This window comes from Penicillium angulare (assembly GCF_028827245.1).
Source record: "Penicillium angulare strain IBT 27051 chromosome Unknown utg000008l_segment0_segment0, whole genome shotgun sequence".
In the NCBI taxonomy this organism is placed as follows: Eukaryota; Fungi; Ascomycota; class Eurotiomycetes; order Eurotiales; family Aspergillaceae; genus Penicillium; species Penicillium angulare.
The window spans coordinates 472447-497025 of NW_026623167.1; the positions used below are offsets into that span (position 1 = coordinate 472447).

General features: G+C 46.9%; 13 protein-coding genes across 13 annotated transcripts; 4 read left to right on the plus strand and 9 right to left on the minus strand.

Annotated features, from left to right (window-relative positions):
• Window positions 1-380: 380 nt before the first annotated feature.
• Window positions 381-629, plus strand: N7478_010896 (uncharacterized protein; the record flags this gene model as incomplete). The annotated part of the gene is made up of 1 exon (XM_056927110.1): window positions 381-629. One exon carries the CDS (start codon window positions 381-383, stop codon window positions 627-629), a length of 249 nt encoding a protein of 82 aa, XP_056774158.1.
• A 438-nt stretch (window positions 630-1067) lies between these two features.
• N7478_010897 (WD40 repeat domain-containing protein) lies at window positions 1068-2924 on the minus strand (the record flags this gene model as incomplete). The annotated part of the gene is made up of 1 exon (XM_056927111.1): window positions 1068-2924. The coding sequence occupies one exon, from the start codon at window positions 2922-2924 to the stop codon at window positions 1068-1070; it is 1857 nt and encodes a 618-aa protein (XP_056774159.1).
• Window positions 2925-3638: 714 nt separating this feature from the next.
• N7478_010898 (uncharacterized protein) lies at window positions 3639-4826 on the minus strand (the record flags this gene model as incomplete). The annotated part of the gene is made up of 1 exon (XM_056927112.1): window positions 3639-4826. One exon carries the CDS (start codon window positions 4824-4826, stop codon window positions 3639-3641), a length of 1188 nt encoding a protein of 395 aa, XP_056774160.1.
• A 753-nt stretch (window positions 4827-5579) lies between these two features.
• Window positions 5580-6485, minus strand: N7478_010899 (uncharacterized protein; the record flags this gene model as incomplete). The annotated part of the gene is made up of 1 exon (XM_056927113.1): window positions 5580-6485. The coding sequence occupies one exon, from the start codon at window positions 6483-6485 to the stop codon at window positions 5580-5582; it is 906 nt and encodes a 301-aa protein (XP_056774161.1).
• Window positions 6486-7206: 721 nt separating this feature from the next.
• On the plus strand, window positions 7207-9174 carry N7478_010900 (uncharacterized protein; the record flags this gene model as incomplete). The annotated part of the gene is made up of 2 exons (XM_056927114.1): window positions 7207-7625; window positions 7692-9174. The coding sequence occupies 2 exons, from the start codon at window positions 7207-7209 to the stop codon at window positions 9172-9174; spliced, it is 1902 nt and encodes a 633-aa protein (XP_056774162.1).
• Window positions 9175-10036: 862 nt separating this feature from the next.
• Window positions 10037-12178, minus strand: N7478_010901 (ATP-dependent RNA helicase SUB2; the record flags this gene model as incomplete). The annotated part of the gene is made up of 5 exons (XM_056927115.1): window positions 10037-10082; window positions 10146-10403; window positions 10462-10822; window positions 10895-11305; window positions 11926-12178. The coding sequence occupies 5 exons, from the start codon at window positions 12176-12178 to the stop codon at window positions 10037-10039; spliced, it is 1329 nt and encodes a 442-aa protein (XP_056774163.1).
• A 998-nt stretch (window positions 12179-13176) lies between these two features.
• On the minus strand, window positions 13177-13428 carry N7478_010902 (uncharacterized protein; the record flags this gene model as incomplete). Its single annotated transcript, XM_056927116.1, has 1 exon — window positions 13177-13428. The coding sequence occupies one exon, from the start codon at window positions 13426-13428 to the stop codon at window positions 13177-13179; it is 252 nt and encodes an 83-aa protein (XP_056774164.1).
• Window positions 13429-14272: 844 nt separating this feature from the next.
• N7478_010903 (uncharacterized protein) lies at window positions 14273-14900 on the minus strand (the record flags this gene model as incomplete). The annotated part of the gene is made up of 2 exons (XM_056927117.1): window positions 14273-14500; window positions 14625-14900. 2 exons carry the CDS (start codon window positions 14898-14900, stop codon window positions 14273-14275), a joined length of 504 nt encoding a protein of 167 aa, XP_056774165.1.
• A 1490-nt stretch (window positions 14901-16390) lies between these two features.
• Window positions 16391-16648, minus strand: N7478_010904 (uncharacterized protein; the record flags this gene model as incomplete). Its single annotated transcript, XM_056927118.1, has 1 exon — window positions 16391-16648. One exon carries the CDS (start codon window positions 16646-16648, stop codon window positions 16391-16393), a length of 258 nt encoding a protein of 85 aa, XP_056774166.1.
• A 187-nt stretch (window positions 16649-16835) lies between these two features.
• Window positions 16836-17657, plus strand: N7478_010905 (WW domain binding protein 11; the record flags this gene model as incomplete). Its single annotated transcript, XM_056927119.1, has 1 exon — window positions 16836-17657. The coding sequence occupies one exon, from the start codon at window positions 16836-16838 to the stop codon at window positions 17655-17657; it is 822 nt and encodes a 273-aa protein (XP_056774167.1).
• Window positions 17658-18566: 909 nt separating this feature from the next.
• On the minus strand, window positions 18567-20875 carry nimA (serine/threonine protein kinase nimA; the record flags this gene model as incomplete). The annotated part of the gene is made up of 3 exons (XM_056927120.1): window positions 18567-20648; window positions 20705-20757; window positions 20824-20875. The coding sequence occupies 3 exons, from the start codon at window positions 20873-20875 to the stop codon at window positions 18567-18569; spliced, it is 2187 nt and encodes a 728-aa protein (XP_056774168.1).
• A 588-nt stretch (window positions 20876-21463) lies between these two features.
• On the plus strand, window positions 21464-23463 carry N7478_010907 (ankyrin repeat and BTB/POZ domain protein; the record flags this gene model as incomplete). The annotated part of the gene is made up of 2 exons (XM_056927121.1): window positions 21464-21697; window positions 21988-23463. The coding sequence occupies 2 exons, from the start codon at window positions 21464-21466 to the stop codon at window positions 23461-23463; spliced, it is 1710 nt and encodes a 569-aa protein (XP_056774169.1).
• Window positions 23464-24063: 600 nt separating this feature from the next.
• On the minus strand, window positions 24064-24477 carry N7478_010908 (uncharacterized protein; the record flags this gene model as incomplete). Its single annotated transcript, XM_056927122.1, has 2 exons — window positions 24064-24234; window positions 24364-24477. 2 exons carry the CDS (start codon window positions 24475-24477, stop codon window positions 24064-24066), a joined length of 285 nt encoding a protein of 94 aa, XP_056774170.1.
• Between the last annotated feature and the right edge of the window lie 102 nt (window positions 24478-24579).

Consider the following 24579-nt stretch of genomic DNA (forward strand, 5'->3'; position numbering starts at 1 on the left):
CGGCGTCAGGCCCGAAAGACAGAGCCTCTTCATCAAAGGAGCCATGCGCTATTAACTAAATAGGGATGGCGACAGGTTCACCCGCCAATGAAAGCTCCCGATCCATCGGAGTCGGAGCGCGCCGAGCACGAATCTGCTACAGGTCAAGTACGGAGTACACGGGGATATCTATAAGTCATACAGATAAAAATTTATTTAAAGCTGACTTTCGTCTCATAACTTAGTCGATATTCATCACCAGTCTTCCAATTTACAAAACTACAATCCTGTCTGATTCTACCGAGACAAAATAATACAATATCTACATTCGAACCAGGATCCTCGAAAGCATTACTCTCCATTCTACCAACTATACACGCTACCAAATACAAACAACTACAATGGCGCCTTTGACCTCTCTCCAACGCCCATCCACGGCACCTCATCTACCAGTCGATCCTCTTTTCCCATTCAGTCTCCTGTGGAAACGCTCCCAGAAGAGTCGTCGTCAGAGTCAAAACCCTCCCCAAGGGGAACCCCAGACAAAGCAAGCGGAAGACGAGTCCAACGATGCACAGTCAACATTAAGCAAGACAGAAACGCTATGTGCCGAAGAGACAATTGGGAAAAAGAAGAAGGAGCAGAGTTGATACGTTTCTTTTATATTATCTTACTTGGGCTGGGCCGTTGATGGGAATGTATATTGATTTTTCGGACATTTTTGGGACTGATTGCGAAAATTGGTGCGACTGGACGTGTGTTTTTCTTTTTCTTTTCTTCTTGTCTACTTCCTTTCTCTTTGTAGTACTCCGGTTTAAATAGTCGAGATATCATATCATGATCTGAACATTTGAAGTACTAGGTCCCCTGCTCATACCTCCGGAGTCCTATTCTTACCTGTTTCTACCATGCCGTCTTAAGAAAAACATAGTATTTATTATCCAATAGTACTCTCAAATACTAAAATTTAAGCAGTCCATTTTTATGCACATAGTTACTAGTAGTAGCTTGCTTTTATTTACTAGCTGTAGAGAGCAGGTAGTGAAACTTGAGCTTTGAAGAATAGGAATACTTAATCAGAACTAGCCTTACTCATTTTTTGTGTCCCAAATCTTGATTATTGAGTCTGAAGCCCCTGATGCCAAAAGACTTTCATCTGGTGAAACCGAAATGGATCTGACTTCGCCCTTATGACCTAGTAATGTCATTATCTGACGTTTTTTATCCACGTCCCAGATCACTATTCTGGAATCTCTCGTGGAAAATGCCACATAGGAGTCTTGGGCATCAGATAAGAAGCGAATCGATGTAAAAAAAGACCCATTTTCACTAGAACCAGCGTCATCAATGTCCAAAAGTCGGTTGCCAGTTTCCACATCCCAGATTGCGCCTGCGATCATTTTAGGACCCCAATGCCCCGACACCAGACGTTTACTATCGTGTGAGAAAGACACCGAGATTACGAAGACGGACTTATCTTCCTTGGAGAATTTCAACGTGTGAATCCGACCTCCATCGCTTAATTCCCATAACCTCATAATCCCATCGTCGGATACCGATGCCACATAGAGGCCATTGGGCGAAATAGCCACCTGCCTGACAATCGTAGAATGACCTTTCCATGTTGCAAGACAAGCTCCGTCCATTGGATTCCAAATACTAATTCTGCGATCACTCGATCCTGAGGCTAAATAGGAACCATCGCGTGAAACAGCGACTGTTTCCACATCTTCTGAGTTCTCAATGGTTCTCATACAGTCTTTACTTGCCACATCCCAGATTCTGATCGTTTTATCAGACGAAGCTGATACCACGTATTCCTTCAAACTCAAAAGCAAGAAAGAGACGCTGTTCACTTCATCTGTGTGCCCTTTAAAAGTATGTAGACAAGAACCCTTTATGGGATCCCAAATCTTGACAGTTCTGTCAGACGATCCTGATGCTAGAAGAGTGCCATTTGTTGAGAAACAAACTGAGTTGATTTTTTTGGAGTCTTTGATCGTCCTCACACAGCGCCCAGTCTTCCCAGCTTCCTCGGTACGCCAGGACTTGATAGTCCCGTCATCTGATCCTGATATCAGATACTGTCCATCGGCCGATGAGGAAATTGCTCTTACCCAATTTCGATGACCTTTGAAAGTTTTGACACACTTCATATCTTCATGATCCTCAGCGCGCCATAGTTTGACTGTTTTGTCGGCTGAAGCTGTTACCAGCAAGGACCCGTCGAGGTGAGGAGTGAAGAATGCCGAAAAGACCCACTTCTCATGTCCATAAAGCGTTTTGACACATAGCTCTTCGTCTATATCCCAGAATTTGATTGTTTTATCCATTGAGCATGATACGATACCTTTTGTATCTTGCGGATAGAATGAAACTGAGTAGACACGCTCGGTATGACCCTGAAGTGTCTTTTTACAGCTGCCTTCTTTGGCATCCCAGATCCTAATGGTATTATCGTAGGAGCCCGAAGCGATGCAAGATCCATCTTCTGAGAATGAGACACAGTAGACTTCTCCAGTATGTCCTTTGAATGACTTTTGAAAGATGCCGCTGTGCGGATCCCAGAGCTTGATCGATGAATCATTTAACCCTGAAGCTACACATGTGGCTCCAGGTGAAAATGCAACCCAGTAGACTTCGCTAGAGCAATCAATATTTTGGATACAAGAACCGGTTTCTACATCCCAGATCCTGACAGTTTCATCATCCGACCCTGAAGCCACCTGATTGCAGCCTAGTTTTGACGAGAAAGCAACCGAATTGACCCTATAACCATGGCCTCTCAGGATCTTGAGACATTTCCCGGTTTTTGTTTCCCAAATTCTGACCGTCGTATCATCGGAGCCAGATGCCACATAGCTTCCATCTGGTGAAATGGCAACAGATCTCACGCCTTCTGTATGGCCATGAAAAGTCTGCACACAATCAGGGTCTGGCGCCATTGTGTCTAATTATTGGTTGGACCGAGGCTCGCGGGGTTGGAATATTGTGTGATAGTGTTGGTGTTATTGTGAATTCAGTATTTTTCACGCCGATAGTAAAGTCCATGCAATGAAATACGGAGGAATAGGTTCAAATAAGACCTTGGGGATTTCTAGTAGTAGTTGATGTGGTTTTAAAATACTTCCATGCACGGGACTAATCTCGGAATAGCCCCATCGGTTTCGTACCCAGTCAAGACAGACTCAGTCTAGTTCGTCATAGCACGATTCATTAACGCGGACTTGACCAACTAAAAGCCAAATTACATCACCACATGGACACCGACAGAGAGGTTCCCCGGGACGAGGCGAGGTAGTGGATCTCTCTTCCAAGTAGAGATCGTGGGCAAATATCCCAGGCAAAAGCAACTACGAATTAACTCACCATCAATATAAGCTCACACTTTAATGTTGAATAATAGGCATTTACAAATATTTATTACATAGTACGTTCTAATTTCAAGCTCGGCAGCTCTCAAGAAACAATTAAATATCGAATTACTAGTAGAAAGAGGAGCTTGCAAATATACATCAAAACAGAATAGCTTCACTGCAACTGCCAGTGCCGATACTCACCTCGGGCTGGCAACTTGTAGCGGTCCACCTGGCAAGTAGTCCCGGCACCTCAACTAGGTAGCATGGGGATTCATTCCAGAATTTTAAACAACGCATCATTCAAGTGACTAAGGTTGAATTTGTCACGGTAACCTCCGGGGTTTGAAGTTTAAAATTAGCTTCATTTCTCATTTCATGAACGTCACCAGCCAATTTCCTCTCGGTTTCGGAAACAACAAGATTAAGAACAGACCGCACTTGAGAAGAAAGCGTGTTTTCTGAAAGGAGTTGATCGCGATTGAAGATTTGGCTCGAGTCTTGTGTCACGCTCTTCGCGACATCGGTGACAACCTGGCTGAGAATAGCGCGCACTCGAGCTGGCGTAACTTCATTAGGCGCACCGATCTTGATTGTTTGGTTCTGGCCAGCAACTCCAGAGTACAGAAGTTTATAGTCGCGGTAGTCCTTTTCAAACTTCTCCTTTAATTTCTCTTGGGCCTTTTCGGCGAGTGGGATTGTTCTCCAATCTACCTGGCAAGTAACAACCCATCTAGGTCCAGTTTCAGCAATTTCATCCTCCTGAGCGACAAAAAAGAGATTTTTTCTTTTCTTTGCATGTGCGATGTCAAATGCCTCGGTGCTAGTTTTTGTAACTTGAACGGCCCCATGCCATGCTTGATCGTCGCATGCTAGTCCATTATTGCGCTTTCCCAACGGAATAGAATAGTAGGCATGAGTGCCGGTAATCTTGCACTCGCCATCCCCAAGATTAAAAGATGGCATCTGGATAGCAACACCTTCGACATCACTCGTCTTTGGGACGACAGGAACATTTGCGAAGATCGCGTTACATATTTCCTGGGACACATCGGTTGTTCCGCCCGTGCTTGTCTTCAGCTCCGTAGGCATATCGTTTTCCGCCAAGAACTTTCCAATGTCTCTATACATTTCAGGAGTTGCAGTGCCATCGAGAGTGAGACCCGGGTTTGTCCACAGCCCAGATAGAGTCGCATTCGACTGGGAGCCTCCCTGGGGTACTTTCAGCTTTTCTCCCTCTTGTGCCTTTTGTTCGAGTTTTTTGGTTGCGTTTTTGAATGATTTGGTCAAGTCACCACTGCAATCACAATCTTCTTCAGCGTTCGCCGTATTTTCCACTATAACATAGCCCTCATTGGTTACTGTGCCAAGGAAGTTACCTTTGGCAACGGTGCCAACGGTTTCCAGAACGTTCGACACCAGGCCAGAATTGGACAAGAGCCAGTTTGCCGCGCTGCCGATACCGTTAACGATCGAACTAAACCAGGCCATATTGGGGAGAAAAATCGAATATGTTGTAAAGATGAGGTAGGTTGTTCGGATGTGAAAAGAGAGCGATCCTTAAATAGAGGATTTATCTGCGGTCTCTACTTATGTTTGCTTGGTACTAGTTTTGAGAGGGGGCAAGTATTTCAGAAAGCACATTTGCAGCACATCTTTCTAGTACCATATAGTCAAGTTGTCATTCAATTTAGTTTCGAATAAGTCTACTTGCACTGTTCCCCTTAAAGCTGGCGTACATCATACATGATTCATACACTTGAATATTCTCTCCAAGAGTCCACGAGTCTATGATGTTAATGTACAATTAACTTCAGAAATCCTGCTAATTTGATTTTTACCCTCTCAAGTGAAAGATTTTCGGAACACGGATTCGCGAGTAGAGTAATCGTAAAAATCTGAGGACATCGTATGTTGGCCACCGCCACTATTATTTTCTTTCTAGAGAGGAAGCTATGGGCACGATCACACAGAGATATGATGATGATATTATTATCTAGGCTACGGAGAGAGAGATGACTAGAGGAAGTGTGGGTCACCTGGACGGTGAGCCCCACAATCCGTCCACATTATTCACCCAAAACGGCTAACTGACAGTTATTTCCTCTCTCGAGTCAACGAATTATTGACAAGGCAGACAAGGCTTGGTGTGGAATTTAAACTGTCAGGCTTCAAGAGTAATTTGGCTGGACTTTCTTTAGTCATGACCGATGCCATCAAATCTTTCAATATGCATTAGCTACTTCATAATTCTTTACATCTGTATGCCTCGGACCGGCCATCGAATTGCGTTTCAAGATATTGATGATCTCGATTGCCTACATCATCTTTCAGACAAGTATTCTCCTCCCAGCATTCTTCGTCGTTGTAACCTGATTGAAAAACGTCGCCCACTATAGCCGAGGATCGCCTATGTAGTCTCACGGCTGACCAACAGGCACACCTGATGTTTGTCTCATGGCTCTTCTCATCCCTATGAAACTTTACAATCAATTTCGCCACATCGACCACATCCTGGGGTTCGTATTTTTGGATAGTTGCCATTTCGTCAATGAGCAATTTCTCCTCGCATTCATAACGTTCAGGTTTCATAATGGGGTCTATTCCTTCTAGTTCGAGAACTTGCTTGAGCTTGTCTGAATTCGCAGCCTTTCGTAGAAAACAGACCACCTCGATTGACGCACGCGCAGACTCCCATAATTGGTTTAGTTCCTTTGTTTTCCTCTCGTCCATAAAGCAAGAAATCTGCATAGATAAGTTAGCCCTCGTATACATTCCTTGAGGCCTTGTACTCACTTCTTCAAATAGCTTGGCGACATTTTCGGCCTTTTTGGACACTCTTTTGACTATGTAAACCCCGGTAAGTTGCTTTTTGTCGAGGTCATCAGCTGCCTTGTGAATATTAAGATCGGGTGACTTGGGGAGCTTGGGAGGTCTGTCCAGCCCATTGATAAACTGTATAAATCTATCAAAAGTGCATGTCCCAGTGTTGCTACAGCCGACTGCGATCTTTTTTGGCTCTCCGCCGTTGATTTCCGCATCGGCTAGATAGGCGTTATAGTAAAATATACGTTCGTATCCGCCATAGAGACTGAAAGCGCCGACAGATGATAAGACGTAAATAATCAAGGTAATAAATGCCAAGAGCATCTGCACAGCTTGTAAGTTGAATTCAATTTGTTACATGTACTTGGACTGAGCTACCCACAATGTATAGGTATGCAACATTGAAACTGAATCTCTCAAATTGCAGTCAGTAGCTCGGACTGAGATTCTTGAGCCCGATTTTCAAAACGTGAATGGACGCAGCCTGATCTCGGGATGATATCAGAAGGAGTTATCTACCGTGATTCCAAAGATGAAAGCTATCCTGTCTTATCTATACCACCACGGTAGAACAGTAGAGGATAGGATGGAAAGTATAAGTATGCTCTCAACGTCATCTATATTAGAGTTCCGAAGAACCAAACTCTCCCATGGTTGGTTGTCCGCTATTCCTACCATGGCTATAGCCGTCCGCCCGGCCCGCAAGTTTCACTTTGGAATTGTGATATCAAGCGCAGCCTGATTGAAGTAAAGTTCAAAATTGGTATATTGGTCCACCTGCGAGAGTGCAGCATTCTCAATCCGTGGACACGAATTTGACACCTTGATGCCGTGATGTCATTGATTGCAGAGAAATGACCCACCAAAAGACAAAAGTACGAAGAAGTCGTGTCATCGACGCGCCATGGTCGCATAACCTGCATGCATTTTGGAGTCAATTACTAATTCAATCTGTATATCTCAATTTCATAAGAAAGGGATTCGATTACAAGCCCCAAGATCTATCATCAACACAATTGATAGCAAGATCACTGCTTCGCCAAAAATGAACGACGACACCCCTTACATACCCGAGAAAGACCCGAATCATCCTCGATGGCTTCTGAATATTGACACTTGGGAAGTGTTCCCATACGAAGCTGTCAAAGACGAGGTTGCGAGCAATGGGTACGGCATCGTTTCATACACATGGGGTATGTGGTCGGATTTCAACAAGGAAGCTCCAGGTCGACCCAAATACCGTGTCAACCGCACAGCCGAGCCAGAAGACCTCCCTTGGAAGATTCCTACTATAGAAAAGATTGAACTATCGCACGCAAAAAGGATTATGCGGAAATGCTTGGACGATAGTATAGCATATGTTTGGTGGGACTGGATGTGTGTTCCTCAGGGAAAACGAGACACCGCGATCACATTGATCGAAAAACTCGAAAAAGTGAAGGGTGACGAGATTGCAAAACAGATGTAAGTTCCTTTATATCGACTCAGCCGAAGTCTAGTCCTCAAGACCTGCGCTGACGGGACTCAAAGGCAAATATACCAGGAGGCGAAGGAAGGCTTCATCTGGTTACATCGCACGAATTGGGACAAACCCAACTCCCTTGAGTTGCAAAAATACTTGGAGCTAGGCTTCAAGCCTCAGCCGACTTTTGCGGACACCCTTTGCGAGTTTCGTCTGTCCATGCGTAGCATCCAGGAACAAGAACCGTGGCTTACCTCTGGCTGGACACTACAAGAGGGAGTTTTGCTGCAAAAATCAAAGCTCATGGATCACGAGGGCGAACCACTTCCTGGGGATTTTATGTCCGATGGTCCCGCACCGCCCGAAAGATTTGCTTTGGTAGAAAACCTGTCTGTTCCGGCTACAGGCCTTGCCGACGAAATTGCCACTGCACTAATTCGATACAGCGAGGGGTGGACTTCATCTTCCGTGAAAAAAATGCCACAAGGAGTGTCAGAGAGAGTCAAACAAGCACTTACTTATTTCGGCCCTAAACTCGAAGACGGACAGCATAGCCATGCGTATCAACATACAGCCTCGACTTTTACAAACTTGATACGTTGCGGGCTAGTTGCCTACTGGCCAGGGAAGGCGACGGTACTTTATATTCTTTCAGGTGCAGCGAGCAGGAGATTTGCAGGCTTAGAAGACAAATGCTGGGCTCTGATCGGTGCACTAAAGCTAGAAGGTTTAGATCCCTGGTATAGCAACAAGGAGACGAAAGAAGGCAAAGAAAAAGATTTTCGCAAGATCAAGGAACAATTTTTCGGGCCTCTGTTGAAGAAGTATCAGTGGGAACTCTTCATTGTACCCAAAGTCGAAGACCCAGATTATGAAACGCTAGCATGGTTTGAAAGAATCGTCCACGGTGGAGTTTTGCCTCTGAGCTTATTCTTGGTTGATGACCCTTATGACAACTTGCCTAAGCTGGATTATGACGCGACAAAGGACGAAATCATATGCACACTGGAATCATCAGGATGTGCCTCAGACTTGACTGGGTCTACATCAGACTCCACTAAGCGGAATTTCATTCAACTTAAGCAAGACGTTTTCGTCAGACATTACAGGCAAAAGCGGTTGGATCCAATTGATGCCGATAGCCCCCGTGGATTTATTGAAGTGGATGAAATCAAGCTTGAGAAGAGGAGCGGACTCATCTACCTTCCGGTAATGGAAATTCGTGTTCCTGACGCTTCGCAACTGAATCTTGGAGACGGTTGGAGAAGTGTGGAGGAGGCGGAGAGGAAGAAGGATGCGGAGAAGAGGGAGAATGCGGAGAGGAGGAAGAAGAACGAGAAGGAGAAGAGGCTGGAGAATGGCCCGGGTTTACGGTGTGCTGCGTTTAATCTTGTTGGTGGAGGTGAGACTACAGGATACTTCGAAGGAATAGTAGATCTATGGGGGCTTCCAGGTGCGTTCGAGGACATCACCTCGTACACAGATTTCCGGATCTGTGGGTCGAAAACGAAGCCCTTGGCGGAAGAAAGCGGGCGGTGCGTGATGGCATAGGCCTGCACTTGATTCGATTTCGCAGAATTTGAGCAGGTAGATCTTATTATGCGTATATCGATGTTCGTTTAATGATCTGGCTGCATTGTATCCATCTAAACGAGGCCATCCAGGCACATGACAGTTCGGAAGTCCCGTAGTCCCATACAGACTCGACTCCTATATCAGCAAGTTGTTTGCGTGCTTCCTATCTCTCTCCTCTCTAGCTTCGCTATTGTCCGTGAAATGCCACCAAGTGGTTGACCCGTAATATACCTTGCCGGGCACATTTGCAGTTCATCGTGTGCGCGGAATAGTCCGACCTATTAGAGTGGGACACCGTACGATATAGAGAACGGGCTTGCTGCGACAGGCTAGTCCACTGGGGGCAATGGGAGATAGGGAGAAGAACCTAGGGGTAGCTGTGGAAGGTGAATGGTCTGAGTTGCTATACTGCCAGCTTTACACCGCTTTCACGACCTCCCCACTACACTATGAACGCGTTTAAGAGAACCTGAGTATGAACAGTGACATGTAAAATCATAATCTTCATAGGGCGCACGAATTCAGACTACTATCGTAGAGCTATAGCACATTTATTTGCACTCTTTTGACCATATTGCTTCCATTCTTAATTTTGACATACAATTGGGATCTGCCTGCGAGCAATCCGACGAAGAAAAACCACAACCGAGCTAGTGCGCCATATCAAAAGAAAAACTATCAAAAGGTGGGAAGCGGGGAAGCAAAAAATAAAAAACAAATGAAATGAAATGAAAGAGAAAATGAAAAGGAAAGGGAAGAGGAAAATAGAAAACGGGAGTGAGGGGGAAATTCTCCAAGTCATCCAACTGCGACATTATGCTTGTTCAGTATTGGATGCTTAGGCCATGTAAGTGGTAGAGTCAACACCGCCCTCGGGGTACTCGCTGTTTTAACGTTAGCCTCAATTCGAGCATAGTAGGGGAACTTCAAGTCAGGAAGACACATACGGCAGGGCGACCTCGAATCGCTTCTCGATGTCCTTGAGGACCTTCTCATCATCTTCGTTGCTGACAAAGGAGATTGAAAGACCCTTGGTACCGAAACGACCGGCACGACCGACGCGGTGGAGGTAGGAGTCGGCGTCAGCGGGGAGATCGTAATTAATAGCGAGGTTGATACGCTCAATATCGATACCACGACCGAAGACATCAGTTGCGACACAGATACGCTTGTTGAACTCCTTGAACTCCTTGTAGCGTTTGATACTGAAAGAATTATTAGTAAAATGTGCTTATCAATCACATGAAGAGAACAAAGACTCACCGCTCCTCTTGGCTGACGCCAGAGTGGACAGCGATACTAGGAAAGTTACATTCGCGAAGCAGCTTGTCCAGCTCGTTGGCACGGAGAGTGCTCTTGACGAAGATGATGACCTGGTTGAACTCCAGGTTGTCCAAAAGCTCGTTCAGCTTACGGTTCTTCTCTTGCTCACTGAGCTTGATGTAGTACTGCTGCAGACCGTGCAGGGTGAGCTTGGTATCGTCGTCAACGTAGACCTCGAGGGGATTACGCATGAATTTCTTGCAAATGGGGCGAATCTCCTGGGAGAGAGTAGCGCTGAACATCATCACCTGCTTATCGGCGGGGGTAGCGCGGAAAATCTCTTGGACATCACGGCGCATGTCTAAACGAGAATAAACATTAGATGGTCGGGTTTTTCACGGTATATTGTTACTTGAAGACAATTGCTACTCACCGATCTGGTCGAGCATCTTGTCACACTCGTCAAGAACGAAAGCCTTGACGTTGCGGAGGGACAGCTTCTTATCACGGACAAGCGCATTCAGACGACCGGGAGTGGCGACAACAATGTTGGGGTGGGTGTCCTTGTTGGCAAGGAGCTCAACATCCTTCTGGAGAGGGGTACCACCGAAGAAAACGGCGGTCTTGACGTCGGGAAGGTATTTGGAGAAACGGGCGTACTCGTTCTTGATCTGGTAGGCTAGCTCACGGGTGTGGCACATGACAAGAATAGAGGCCTCGCCGGCGACGGGCTCCAGCTGGTGGAGGGTGGTCAAAACGAAGACAGCGGTCTTACCAAGACCGGACTTGGCTTGACAAAGGACGTCGACATTCAGAATGGCGGTGGGAATGCAAACTTGCTGGACTGTGTGGAGGCGGAGCGGTGGTTAGACTTGGGTTCGACTCATGATGAAGAAGCAAAAACATTTCGCGCGTCGCAAGGTCCATCCATCCCTCGAATTGAATACTACTGGAGGAGAGAAAAAACTAATATATATATATGTTCCATCTGTTCCCATAGAAGACTTCTTGAAACCGCGAATCGCGATCAGATAGAGGTCATACACCTCAAACCGGGACAAAGACCTGCAGACGACATGAGGGGAGTAGGTTTGTCTTTTTTTTTTTTTTTTTTAAAAAAAAAAAAAAAAAAGCAAGACACCATTGATTCAGTTCGCATTGCATGCCACCTTGAACGATCGAAATCGCTCGCATGAATTCGGAAAAAGAAAATTCAGGTGGAAGTCAAAGACGACCGTAACCAGAACTGTAAGAGACACCGCGCAGGGGCGAGAGTCGTAGCCAACCACTATGGAAGGTATTTTTTGCCATTCAAGTTCTGACCAACTATCCTCACGTCGCCTGCAGACCCAGAAACGACACAGCACCCTTTGCTGACTGATGGAAAATTCGAGGAGATGGACGGACGTTGCAGCTTGCAGTATAATTGGAGGAAGGTATGTGGGACAAACGAGTTAGACTAACCCTCCGATGGATGTTCGAATCCGCAGTCGGTAATCGCACGTAAGAGTTCGCTCTTGAGCAAAAAATCGCGGAAACCAGTCGAGTGGATACCAACGTAGCTACCCTTCTTGTCGGGGCGGCCGCCAGAGACAGTCAAATCGCCCTTCTTATCATCATCACCGTTGGCGTCGGCGGGAGCAGCGGTGGTGGCTGGCGCCTGTGTTGTCTGGAGCTCCTCGTCCGAGTAATCGATGAGATCCTCTTCGTGGGACATTTTGGCGAGAGTGATGAAATGAAATGAAAGTTGGTGTTGGTTGGGGAGAAGTTACAGAGAGCAAGATATTTCGTCAAGCTCAGAAAGGTAAAAGAACAAAGGGGGGGGAGACGTGGTCAAGAATTAAGGAAGTATAAGAACAACAAAGAATCCGCAACCTTGAAAGGGAATTGGGTTCAATGTAGAGAAATACAGAGGTGGAGAACTGAGGAATTTGGGGGGGAAGATGCGGCTGCGAGGGATGAGAGTCTGCGATTCAGCAACTGAGCTGGTCACCTGACCGCAGACGCGCCGCAATTGGTTTAGCGTGGAACTCTGATTTTGGTCTCGACGATTACTCATTCGGCGCCGATTGATTTCCATCTGGATATCTGCAGCATCTCCAGAAGGGCAGCTGGTATCAAACAAACAATTGGCAAGATGGTAAAAGCCAAGGCTCCTAAAGAAGGAAAAAATTCGAAAAGTCATGTAAAGGCTCGCTTGGACTACCTGAATCAAGCAGCAAGGTACCTCCATCAAACTACATCAACAAGTGCGGAGGCTCAAAATACAAACTGCCTCAATGGTGGTGATGGCGAGTCGCAAATGAATCCGACCAACGAAAGAAACGAAGCACTGTTAAATGGTTCCGCTCAGCCAAAAGATACCAGGCCCCTTATGAATCTCTCAAGGGTGTTTGCTTCCCATATGCGAGGGGTCTCACTAAAAACACTGACTCGCCTACCCATACCGGTGAAGAGGTCTTTTTGCAAAAGCTGCGACACTTTTTTGGTCCCCGGTGTCACTTGTCACCAAGAAATTCGCAATCTCAGCAAGGGCGGAAAGAAACCTTGGGCTGATGTCCTGGAGATCCAATGCACAAGCTGTGGGTGTGTGAGGCGATTCCCCCAAACAGATAAACGCAGCAAAAAACTTGTAACGCGTCGCAAAGAGGCCGAGTCCAAGGATCAACAACTTGCTCCAGCCTCAGATGAAACATGAGATAGTGCGACGTCGATCTATACGATATTCGACTGCTTATCAATAAGCCCAGTGGCCTCAATTGCCAGGTCTAGGCGGGTCGGCATACCCAGTCTTACTCCACGCCAACCCATCAACACTTCATTATATGGACTATATGAAACGGCCAAAACGGCTTGGTGACTGTTGGGTCGCCTTGAATCTGGCCACAATTGACGACGCAAAGTTTTCTCCCTCCACAATTGGTCGAAGGAGAGAGAGCGACTTTGGCCTACAGTCTCGACGGCCATATTATAAATAAATCATTACACAATGCATCATCATTATAAGTGGCAAGGTATTGATACATCGCTTGCTATGGTCATTGCACACAAGTCTACAAGGCTATCAGAATCCACGAGGACGAAAATCAATTCCAAAAACCAGTGAATAATCTTGGGGTATAGGCAATGGCCCAGGCAAAGCATCAATCCTGAATCAATATACGAACATGCAAAGAGGGGAATCGAAACCAGTGTGAATATAGCAGAGTACATGAACCGAAGCAAATACAAATCAACAAAAGATCATGTTTATCTGCGCCGAGCAAAGCGAAAAACCATTAGAAAAAGAGAATTCCATCGTGAAAGTAGTCATCGAAATCGGAAACGAATGGGGGAATTACGAGGAAGAAGACAAAAACATTGTAATCGGACAAATGAAAAGGGCCCCTCCTGCGCCATCCATATACTGCAAGTCTCGTTAAGCCACAGGCTCGCTTGAGGAGTCACTGGGACTGAAAGTGCCGCGAGGCATGTATGCAGTTCTTTCACCAGCTGTTGGTTATTCAATATACCAGAAAGTTGAAAATAAAAATAGAACCAATGAGAACGAAAGTGATATGAAAGCATTGCCTTCATGTAATCCGGAAACCGTCCGCGAGGACATAAGTCGTATATATGTTTTTGCATTGCTTGTTTTGGTTGGCTGCTGTTTCGGTAAAGCTAAGAGATTCCAAGGGGCGGGGAACATGAGAATGAAGTCGGGGAATGCATAATCTAGCATTCAATGTAGGAGTAGGAATACGGAGTAGGAAGGTGGGAGTTATGGCGGTGAGAAGGATGATGATAATGAGAACACGAAGGTGGGGTTGGATCAGCGGCGACGACGAGATTGCTCCATGCGACGGTCTATCCCTTCGATTCGGCCACGAAAGGATTTCACGATATCCCGAATATGAGCGATCTTGTTCAGCTCTAGCTCCAGCTCGTCCGCGGAAGCCATCATAGAGCGGGTTCGGTCCATCTCCGCCTCAACCTCGTGTATTGTTTTCAATGCGCCGCTACGGCTGCGTTTAACGGAGTCTGTAATTTGTTGCGAGAGCTTGACTACCAGTTAGAAAAGATAAAGCAAGCCAGTAAAATGATAGCTAGCTGCGAAAGGGGGGGGGGGTTTGATTTGAAGGGCTTGGTTGTTCGGAGGGAAGAAATGAAGAAAAAAAGCATACATAGTCGATCTGGCCGCTGATGCGACGCTCCAAGGAGCCCAACTGGTGCGACAAAGCATGCAGACTATCGGGATCCAGCAGTAAGCGGCCCTGACTACTAGCGGCGCTGGTTGCGCGCGAACTTGAGTTGCTGACCCTCCCCGCACCGCGACCTCTGGAAGCGCCACTACCGGCATGGCTGTTCTGAAGGGCAACTTGCTGTTGCTGTCGAAGGATCTGGATCTCGGAGGAGGTGAGGCCAAGCGAGGTATCTGGAATCGAGGCTGAGACGGACATTTGGTTCCAGACAGAGACATGCTCCAACGGCAAGGAACAGTCTACGACGAAGCGCCGATCAAACTCAAGGTGAGACCGAGCGGCCCGCAGGTCATGGTGGACGGAACGTAGAAAGAACGGTGCACAGTCTGGTGGGCGACTCTTGGGGAGCTCCTCATGGGAATGGGAGAAGCGGAGAAAGAAGAAGAGAGTGGTGTGGGAGCCGCTTGAATTTCGGCGGCAACTGCACAGCGCGCGCGGCTCGTGAGAGAAAACCTTCCGTTACACCGTAACAGGAGAAAAAGTCAACTCAGGCTTGTTACTAACTTAACCTCTATTATATAAGGGTAGTACCTTAGGTAAGGGACTCGGGAGAGATGGGGGGAGAGAATTAAGTTAGTATGTGTGGGATGACAAGAGGTCTTTTATGAAATTCCATATTATTAAAAGAAAATAAGATGAACCAGTGTGGTGTGGTCTCTCTTCCACTGGAAGTTGTTTCTCCGAGACTCAAACTGTTTTATTTTATTTTATTCCTATTTTTATTGATTTCTTTATCCAATGATACATGACCGGGGAACACCCATCACATATCACACATACTAGTAGACAGTACCGTAGATTAGTCCCTATATATCCTCCCTCCTCTCTCTACTAGGAGCACAGACTTCCCGGAGATATGATACCTCGGGACCAAAAAGCGACGAAGGAGGGGGACAAGAAAAAGAAAAAAAAGGGTTTTTTACTTTTTTTAGTAAATTGGATTACAAGGGAAAAAGTTAGGAGGATTTAGGGAGACTCGTTTGATGGATGAGAGTGATTGGGTGACCTTGACTACATAATGTATGATTCTATGCCTGGAAAGCTTGAAAAGGTAACCAATTTGGTTTAGGCGCTGAGGTAGTGAGTAGGGAAAAAAGAAAGAAAAATATTATCAAGACCTGAATCCTCTTATGAAGCTCATTCCTAGGATTCCTCTGGTACATTGTTCGGGACTTGGTGTCGGGAATATATTACAGTTCCCATATAGAGTGCGGGGATGATGATGCAGTTCGGGGAGAAGACGGGGAGAGAGAGAAGCCGAACTGGCTAAATTCCCCAAATGCAGATACAGAATATAGAGAGACAGAAAACTATAGCAGTAAGCTGCGTCTTCAAGAATATCTAAGAGCAAGTACATATAAACTAATGACAAGGCTCCATCCCGAACCATGGAAAGCTCGCCGCTCACTCCGCCTTCAAATGTTAGGTTCCTCGCTTTTTCACCCAACGTCAAGTCCCTTTCGCGCCTTACGCTTTCCTCCTCCACCCAACTCCCAAATACCCAAATACCAACCAAAAGACAAATTCCCACGCTGCCTAAATCGTGAGGCTGAACCCGAACCCCTCCCAACCCAGAAACATCGTCCACCAACCGGATTGGCACAGACGCTACGGCCGAACGAGGCTTGCAGCTACCTCCAGACGCGCGCCCCATCCACTCCACACAGAAAGACATAGCGTATCTCGTCTCAGCGAGTGAGCGTCGTCCACTCATTGCTCTGATCCCCAGGGCGTCCTGCATTACGGTCTCGACCCAACAGCCCGACCGATCTTGACGCGATAGTGACGAGCTGCAAAGCTAGCCTGACGCTTTGGTCACGCATTCCTGCAGGCTGGTGCAGCTGCGGATCCCCATCTTCTTGCTCGTTGGGTTTCCACGGTCGACACCGCCATACAAGCCGTGACGTGACAGGTCGTACTTTCGCTGCAGACAGATCACAGTACATACTGTGAGGCTCTAGGATTCAGCTGACGACGCCATCTATCTCTGATTGGCACTTTCGACCAGGCGACTATCGAACCTTCGCCTGTCTTTCTTTCCAAGATTCACTCTCAGAGCCAGGGTCTACCCCGGCAATACAACGTAGTGATAGAATACGACTACTATACCTACGTCAATTATAGATTTTCAAAATGGCCAAGGACAAGGAACGTTCCGTCAACCCGGCCGCAGCGCATCGGAAACAGGAAAAGCAGAAAAATCTGAAGAAGGGAAAAGCTGAAGCGCTGGTGCGACGTAATGAGAAACTCGCACGACGCAACCCAGAACGCCTCCAGCGCCAAATCAACGACCTGAAAGGCGTTGAAGAGTCAGGCGGGCAATTACGACCACGAGACAAGGAGGTACTGGAGGCACTGGAGAAGGATTTGCGTGCAGTATTGAAAGCTCGCGAGGCGCTCGGCGATAAGGCACCCAAGTTTCATGAAAGACGGGGAGGTGACTACGGACATGACGGGCGAGGCGCGGTACTTGGCAAGCGGAGGCGAGATGAATTTGCCCCGCCCGCAGATAGTGAGAGTGACGAGACTGACGAGGATGTACGTCGGATACCCATGCCGAGGGATACACCACCGCCAATTCCACGGCCACAGCGGAAACGTGGACCGGAGGGAGACTCAGAACGTCGTGGGTCGCATGCACTTCCGTCGCGACCGCCTGCTATTGAAACGAAGAAGGTCTACGAAGCTCAGCCGGAGATTCGGGATTTGCGACAAGAGGCTATTAAAAAGTTTGTTCCTGCTGCTGTGCGGATGAAGCAAGACTCTATGCGGGGTCAAGGGAAATTGCTTGAACCGGAGGAGATGGATAAACTTGAGAAGGCTGGGTATTCAGCTGAGGCTAAGCAATCTGCTCCAACGGGTGACGAGCTTAAATCACTAGAAGAAGAGGAACAAAGATTCAATCGTGAGCTCAGGACTGTTCAGATTGAGGATGTCGAAGATGAAGAGGCATAGACACGATTTCAAGATATGATGCACTTGAAGATACAGCATTATTATGTACTATATACCATAGAAATGGGCAAAGATTGAAGCCCTTCAGCATTCAAGTTGAATGCTACGAAGCATACATTTATAGTTTCCAATATTCTTCTCATTAACGTGACATGTAATAGTATTAAAGCCACCTGTCAGTGGCAGTGGCATTTTTAAGCTGTCAGCGGCGAAACCACCCCCTGGGCAGCTATGGTATAAACACGAGCATCTCCAGCGCGAAAAACTGCTTTAACGCCCGAGCAAAGAAATGGTAAATCGCTCACGATATAAAGAAACATTACCTTTAAGTGCGACATTAAATCACTTTACCGATATCAAGAACGAAAGAATACGAAAATATGCAGCAGACGCGAACTTGAAAAAAATCGGGACTCAAGTCACCATTGTACGACCGATGCAACCAAATAAATGTGCAAGAAACTCCTATCCAGGGAAAACATTATGAAATGGGCATCACAGCGTAACAAAGGAAAAAGAGAATCAGACGAGTCAGGGGACAAGCACAAGCTCATATAGCTTCGACAGATGAGAACTCCGAGTCTTGTCTTGCGGATAAGTAGCAAGAACAAGATCAACCGACATAGTTAACCCAGCTCGATCAAACTCCGTGATAAAAACAAAGAGGTATGCGCAAGAAGAGAAGAGGAAATCAACGATGGACGGGTGTCAAAAGACAACACAATGATCTTAGGCAATGAGGCAAAAAGAGGAAAGGGAACAAAAAAGAAAAGACAAAAGACATTATATCCACAACGCCAGTCCGGACACCAGGGGGAAAGAAAAAGCCGCTCCAATTGGGTGCGAAGAAACAAAATGGAAAAAGGGATTCCAAAAATGGAAAATGTTTTCAGAGATATTGGGAATGTGTTAACGCAGGTTACGGATGACCTTCCCGCGAGCTAGGAAGGGACTGGGCATTTCATCGCGCTCAGGATCCCAAATAGCAGGAGGATCACGATCAGACGCCTTTAGACTGCAAGTAGGAGCTGTAGCGCGTGAGTCGCTTGCGCAACGCTTCATATCATCCACAGGACGACCACCGGCACGAGCCTGCGCGAGTTCCACGAGGGTGCGACCACCCATGTTGCGCTGCATGACAGCCTTAAACATCTCATCTCCACCAGCATTACCCTTGGTAGGGCTGGTCTGCTTAGAACTATTCTTCCGAGTAGGAGATCCAGATCCAGCATCAGCAGCAAGGTTAGCCGAGGAAGGAATTTTAGAAAGACGTCTATGAGGTGATTTGGAGCGACTTTCACTCATGCTGCGGGTATCGGATTGAGAAGAGGAAGGACCACCGGACATTTGAGGAAGACGGGAGCCATTTGATGGGAAGAGTGGTGGTTGTGTGCTGAGCTTTTGCATGAGAGTTGCTGTGTTTTGGCGGAGGAGAGGTCGAGATGGAGCCTTGAATGGATCTGGCTTTACCTTTGGGCGGGTGGGAGAAGGTAAATCGGGGGTATCATCTTCGTCATCGGAGTATGCCAATGTGGGTTCCCATTTAGCCTTGTTACGCTCGGCTTCGGCGAAGATGTTGCGGCCAGAACCAGCTGCCGCGGAGGTACGGCGGGGAGACAGGGAAAGAGAGGCGATTGAGATGGGGGAGGGTTCGCCCATTTGTACGTCCATAGGTGAGTCAACAACCGTTGTCTTTGAACGGCAGAAAGGAGTACGGGCCTCCTTCTTAGGCTTCTTACGGCCGTTTGATGTTGGGGATTCAGGCATGGGTGGGATATCGGCAATAGAAGGAGCATCGCTATCATCAGTCAACGTCGCAGAAGATCGAGAGCCGCGGCCGCTGTCGCGAGATGAGGATGACTGAGAGGAGTTTGAAGCCCGGGTACTTGTCCGGAAGATATCATGAGGACTGCTATTCCTCTTAGTCTTTTCCTTCTGCAGCTCCAATGAAACACGATCCTGGACTTCCGTCTCGAAACGTTTTCGTAGTCGGTCGAGTTCGCTTTGAACTTGTCGGTCGATCTCCAGTCGGGCTTTAACTTCCCACTCGCGTCGAACGGTGTTCTCGATTTCAGCCTTCATTTGCTGCTTCTCTTTCTCAATCTTTGCAAGATTCTGCTCCATCTCGCGGACCTTTTGAACGGCCACCTCCTCGCGGCGACGAAGAGTACGACCAAGATCAACGACCTCCTTCTCTTTGCGCATCAATCGAATAATTGGAAGATTGATGAGAGCAGCAGTGTCCGGACGGTGATCAGGGTTGACGCGCAGACAGCTTCCGATAACATTCTTCAGCTCTGGGGAATAGAAATCGAGGAGAGGAGCGAACTTCCCCTCGCGAATCTTTTGAACAAGCTGGATATGTGTGCGAGCGTTGAAAGGAGGCTCCTTCGCGCAAAGCTCATACATAATACATCCAACAGCCCAGATATCAGAACGAAGGGTATACTTCTCAGCAGCACAGATTTCAGGCGACATGTAGAATGGGGTTCCGACATAGGTTGATGCGAAGTCGTGGGACTGCATTTGCTTAGAGAGGCCGAAGTCCCCAAGCTTGACGGTGTTGTCGCTACCAAGGAAAATGTTCTCTGGCTTCAGATCACGATGCAGAATCGTGACCTGTCCCTGCTTTCCCTTGAGTCCAGAGGCCTTGGGTGGCGCGCCGAGAATGTTTGAGCCCACCTCAGCAGCATCGGAGCCATAGTGACAACGGAACAGCGCCGTGACAAGCTGGGACAAGATCCTCCACACGAATTCCTCCTCGGCGTACTTATTGGCCTTCTTGAGATTCTTGATGACCATACTCAGGTCCCCACCGCCGCAGTATTCCATGTAAAGGTAAAGGTCTTGGCTGGCTTTGAGGTGTTCACGGTGGTAGTAGGCGACGATGTTCGGGTGTCGAAGCGAGCTCAGGATGTTGAACTCGGCCGTGAGCTGTTCGCGTTCCTTCTGAGACATCTTAATGTAGTTGATCTCCTTTCGGCACAGGATCTAAGAGACGTCAGTCGTGTACTAGTTGAAGATGTGACGAAACAAAGACGACTTACGAAGGAATCTGATTTCCGCTTGACCTTACGGATGATGCCGAAGGAACCACAACCTGAAGAGTGTCATAAGCATCAAATCGTGTAAATACCAATGGCTCTTGAGCAGAGGGCAAACTTACCAATCTTCTCCAAGATCTCATACTTATCCGCCTCAGCCAAAGCGATCGCCATGGCTATAGATAGAAAGACAATATGAACAAGATACTGAGAATGAGAAAAAAAGAACAGACAACAGGTCAAGAAAAGCAAACTTTGAGCATTAACGAAGCAAACCAGGCGCCCCTGTTTTGTTAGTAGAGTGAATTGAAGAAGTTGGTGGAGGGAAAAGTTGTCTGCAATATGGGGTTTCGCCGTTCGACGATCCTCTAGTGTTTGGGTGTTCGTGTTGCTGAGCAACCGTGCAACTATGATACGCTTGACCCACTCTGGTAGGCGGTCAACCCAATGATCATCTCCAGCCCCCAGCGATGTGCTAAGTAGGGATAGGGTGATGTAATTAATTGAAATGAAGTAAGTTAATAGATTGAAATGGATTCAAACCGATAGGTAAGACCAATTCTTCGCATCTCAAAAATACCCAAGAATTGGTCGTCAAACAGCCCGGTCACACAACACCACGCGCGTTTGTATAGCATCATCCGCGAACCACCCGAGCCCTAGATACACGTGACGTTTATCGATAAGCCGTCGGACTTAACGGTCCCGCATTTTATTCCCTATCCCACTTCGACTCCAGACAAGTTATTTGTGGCCTATAAAATGCCGGAGCGGACTGTGTTACGAAAGGACCAGCTAGAGGTTAGCTTGGTCAATGAAAAGAAGCTGATCAAAGAAGGTGCTATCAAGGATGATAACCCGCTGGATGAGAGTGAACCCTTCCGGGAACTGTGCAGTGCTTGCCGCAAGGGCGATTTGAAAGTCTGCCAAGAGAAAATTACAGAGGGTGTCAATGTTAATGCCCGAGACTTGTATGACTATACGCCATTGATTCTGGTGAGTTTGAGGCATATTTGGATTTAAAGAATATTTGGTAAAAATGCCCAGTAACTAAGATCGACGTCATTGTTTTGCGCCTAGGCCAGTCTTTGCGGGCACTATGAAGTAGCTCGGCTTTTATTGGAATCAGGTGCACTTTGCGAAAGAGACACTTTCCAGGGAGAGAGGTGGGTATAAATAATTGAATTACTGAAATCATTGGACTGTAGTAATCATGGCTGATCTGTATCATCTCTAGATGTCTATATAATGCTTTGAATGACCGGATACGAAACCTCTTACTGGAGTACGATTATTCCAAGTCGACAGATCCTTTGCAGCCCCTCGCAGGACATATAACGTCACTTCTTACTCGAGATACCCCGGTAACAACAGATATTGTGGTCACTGCGTCCGACGAATCGTTCCACCTGCATAAGTTCATCTTGGCTGCTCGGTCTCCATATTTTCATGGAAAGCTCGCAGCAGCTCCAGAATCGACAACATGGAAGCTCCCTGGTAACATTGCTCCTGATTCATTCAATGCAGCAATTCGATATCTATATCTTGGAGAACCTCCGCGGGAACTCCGTAGCGGACCAGGCACTGGGTTTACTGAATCGGAAGTATTTGGAGCAATTGATAAAATATCCAAACATCTGGAGATTCAAAGTCTCATGGATAGTATCTTGGATAGTGGGGACAGGAGATTAGCAAGACAACGGCGAACCACTGAGCTTGCGAAGGGTCGCGAACAAATGGAGGAATGGTACCGCGCCAATGTCCTCGGCAACAAAATTGTCCTCGAGACAACACAAGCGAACGATGTCAAGTGGGATCGAAATAATGCGATCTTTGCAGATGTCCTGCTACAAGCTGATGAGCTTTCCAATGAGGCTGAAGATGACGAAGTTCAAATATCGACTCTGTTTCCATGTCATCGCGCCATGTTACTCCGTTCAGAGTTTTTCCAGACTATGTTCTCTTCTTCATTCCGAGAAGCACAGGTTACGGAACATCTGCAAATTATTGACGTTGACTGCTCACCCGATGTACTGGAGATTATTCTCACGTTCCTGTACACCGAACGTGCAGATTTCCCCTTGGAAATCGCTGTTGATGTCCTCTTCGCCGCCGACATGCTTTTCATTGAGAAACTGAAAACCAAGGCCGCCGTTGTTATCAGCACACTAGGTAGCTCAGGCATGTCTCAAGCTGAAGCAGCCAAAACACGAGGCAAGGATGAAGATGACATTGATATCTATGGAATCATGCGTGCGGCCTGGTTGACTCGCGTGCAACGCTTGGAGGAATTCGCAGCACGATTTCTAGCATACCGATTAGAGGCTCACATTGATACGTCCGAGTTCGCAGAGCTTATCCGCGAGTCGGCAGAGCGTATTCAAGCGCGTCAGGAGGTTGACTCTATTGAATTGATTGATGATATTCGATTCTACTTGAATGAGCGATTCCGGTTGAGGTTCAATGATGCTGGTTTGGACGAAATGATGGACGATCAGGCGAAACCCGAGGATCCGGAGGCTCCTGAGAGCCCAGAGGAAGTTTCAGATATCACGCATGGTGTCGAAGAACTCGATGTCTCCAAACCTGTTCATGCGGCAGAGAAAACCCGGGAGGCGGCAGATTCCATTCATGGAATTCGCGCCTTGGATGGAGGTATGGTCGAAGATGAGTTCGATGAGTTCGACGAAGATACAATGAATTATGAAATACTGATGGAGAAACTCGAACTTCTGCTGGAGAGTCTCAACCTCGAGGCATAAGTTCAAAGTTTGACTCGCATGAGGCAAAGCTATGCAATTACTGGCACTGCATCTGCCTACTAAGCTTTTGCGCGACTTGAATTCACGAAAGGCATATACTGAACGTATACACGATGGAAAAACGCCAGTGGCCATATATACATATTATTTATACATACACTTTGAGATAAGCGAAGCCTAGAAATATATACATCCATATCAGATGATTGCCCAAAAACCCAAAATTCCCACCTAGCTTTTGACTTTTCAGACATATTGTTATACTAGGCGGTTGTAGTATGAAACATTTGGGACTCATGGGACAAGAGATAGAGTATTGTGAGAAGCTCCTTGGATGTATCGGAATGTCGTGAGCCCAGAGCGGTAAGATATGATAATGATGATTTTTGCCGGACCATTGGGTGTTCCTCTCGTAAATAGAGAAACCAGTATGCGAGTCAAAGAGCATGACCTCTCAAATATTGAATTACCAATCGTCTAGCAACATGACTGACATGTATCCACATAAGGGCTCAAAGCGCAGAATTATATGTCGCGTAGACATGAGCAGTATTGGCTGCAAAGGGTGCGGGCTACAGCTGTTGGAAGCAATTTTTCATCTCATACTCCATCGCCATTGGTTGGATTCCTTTCTTTCTTTTCTTGCACCCTAGTATCCAGGTCTCGGATCTGAGTTTCGATCATTCCTCTCCGAGCCGTCAAGTTTGAGCGCATGTTTTGTAGTGCCGTCATTTGTTCATCGAAAGTTGCCTCTTGGCGCTTCTTAGTTTCCTATAACACGGAAAAGGTTAATAAGGCTCTGACAAATGTCAAAGAACGTGGTGTTCTTTAATAATCTCAAGTATCTCGTATGTAGGAATATGTCTCGGTGGAGGGCGGAGCTCGGGAATAGCTGCTCACCTGCGCAATCTCCTCTTTCGTTTTTATGCCTGCCCCGTACAAAGTACCGGCAATAGTGATAGATGTGACGGCCCCGGCAAGAACCATTCGGCGCACATTCTGAGGTGATGGCATCTTGGTCAATGCGTGGTTGATGTCAAAGAAAGCCAACTCTCAAATAAAAGTCCGGGGTTCGTTCACCGCCTACCTATACGGGACCCATTATGGGCGTTTCTC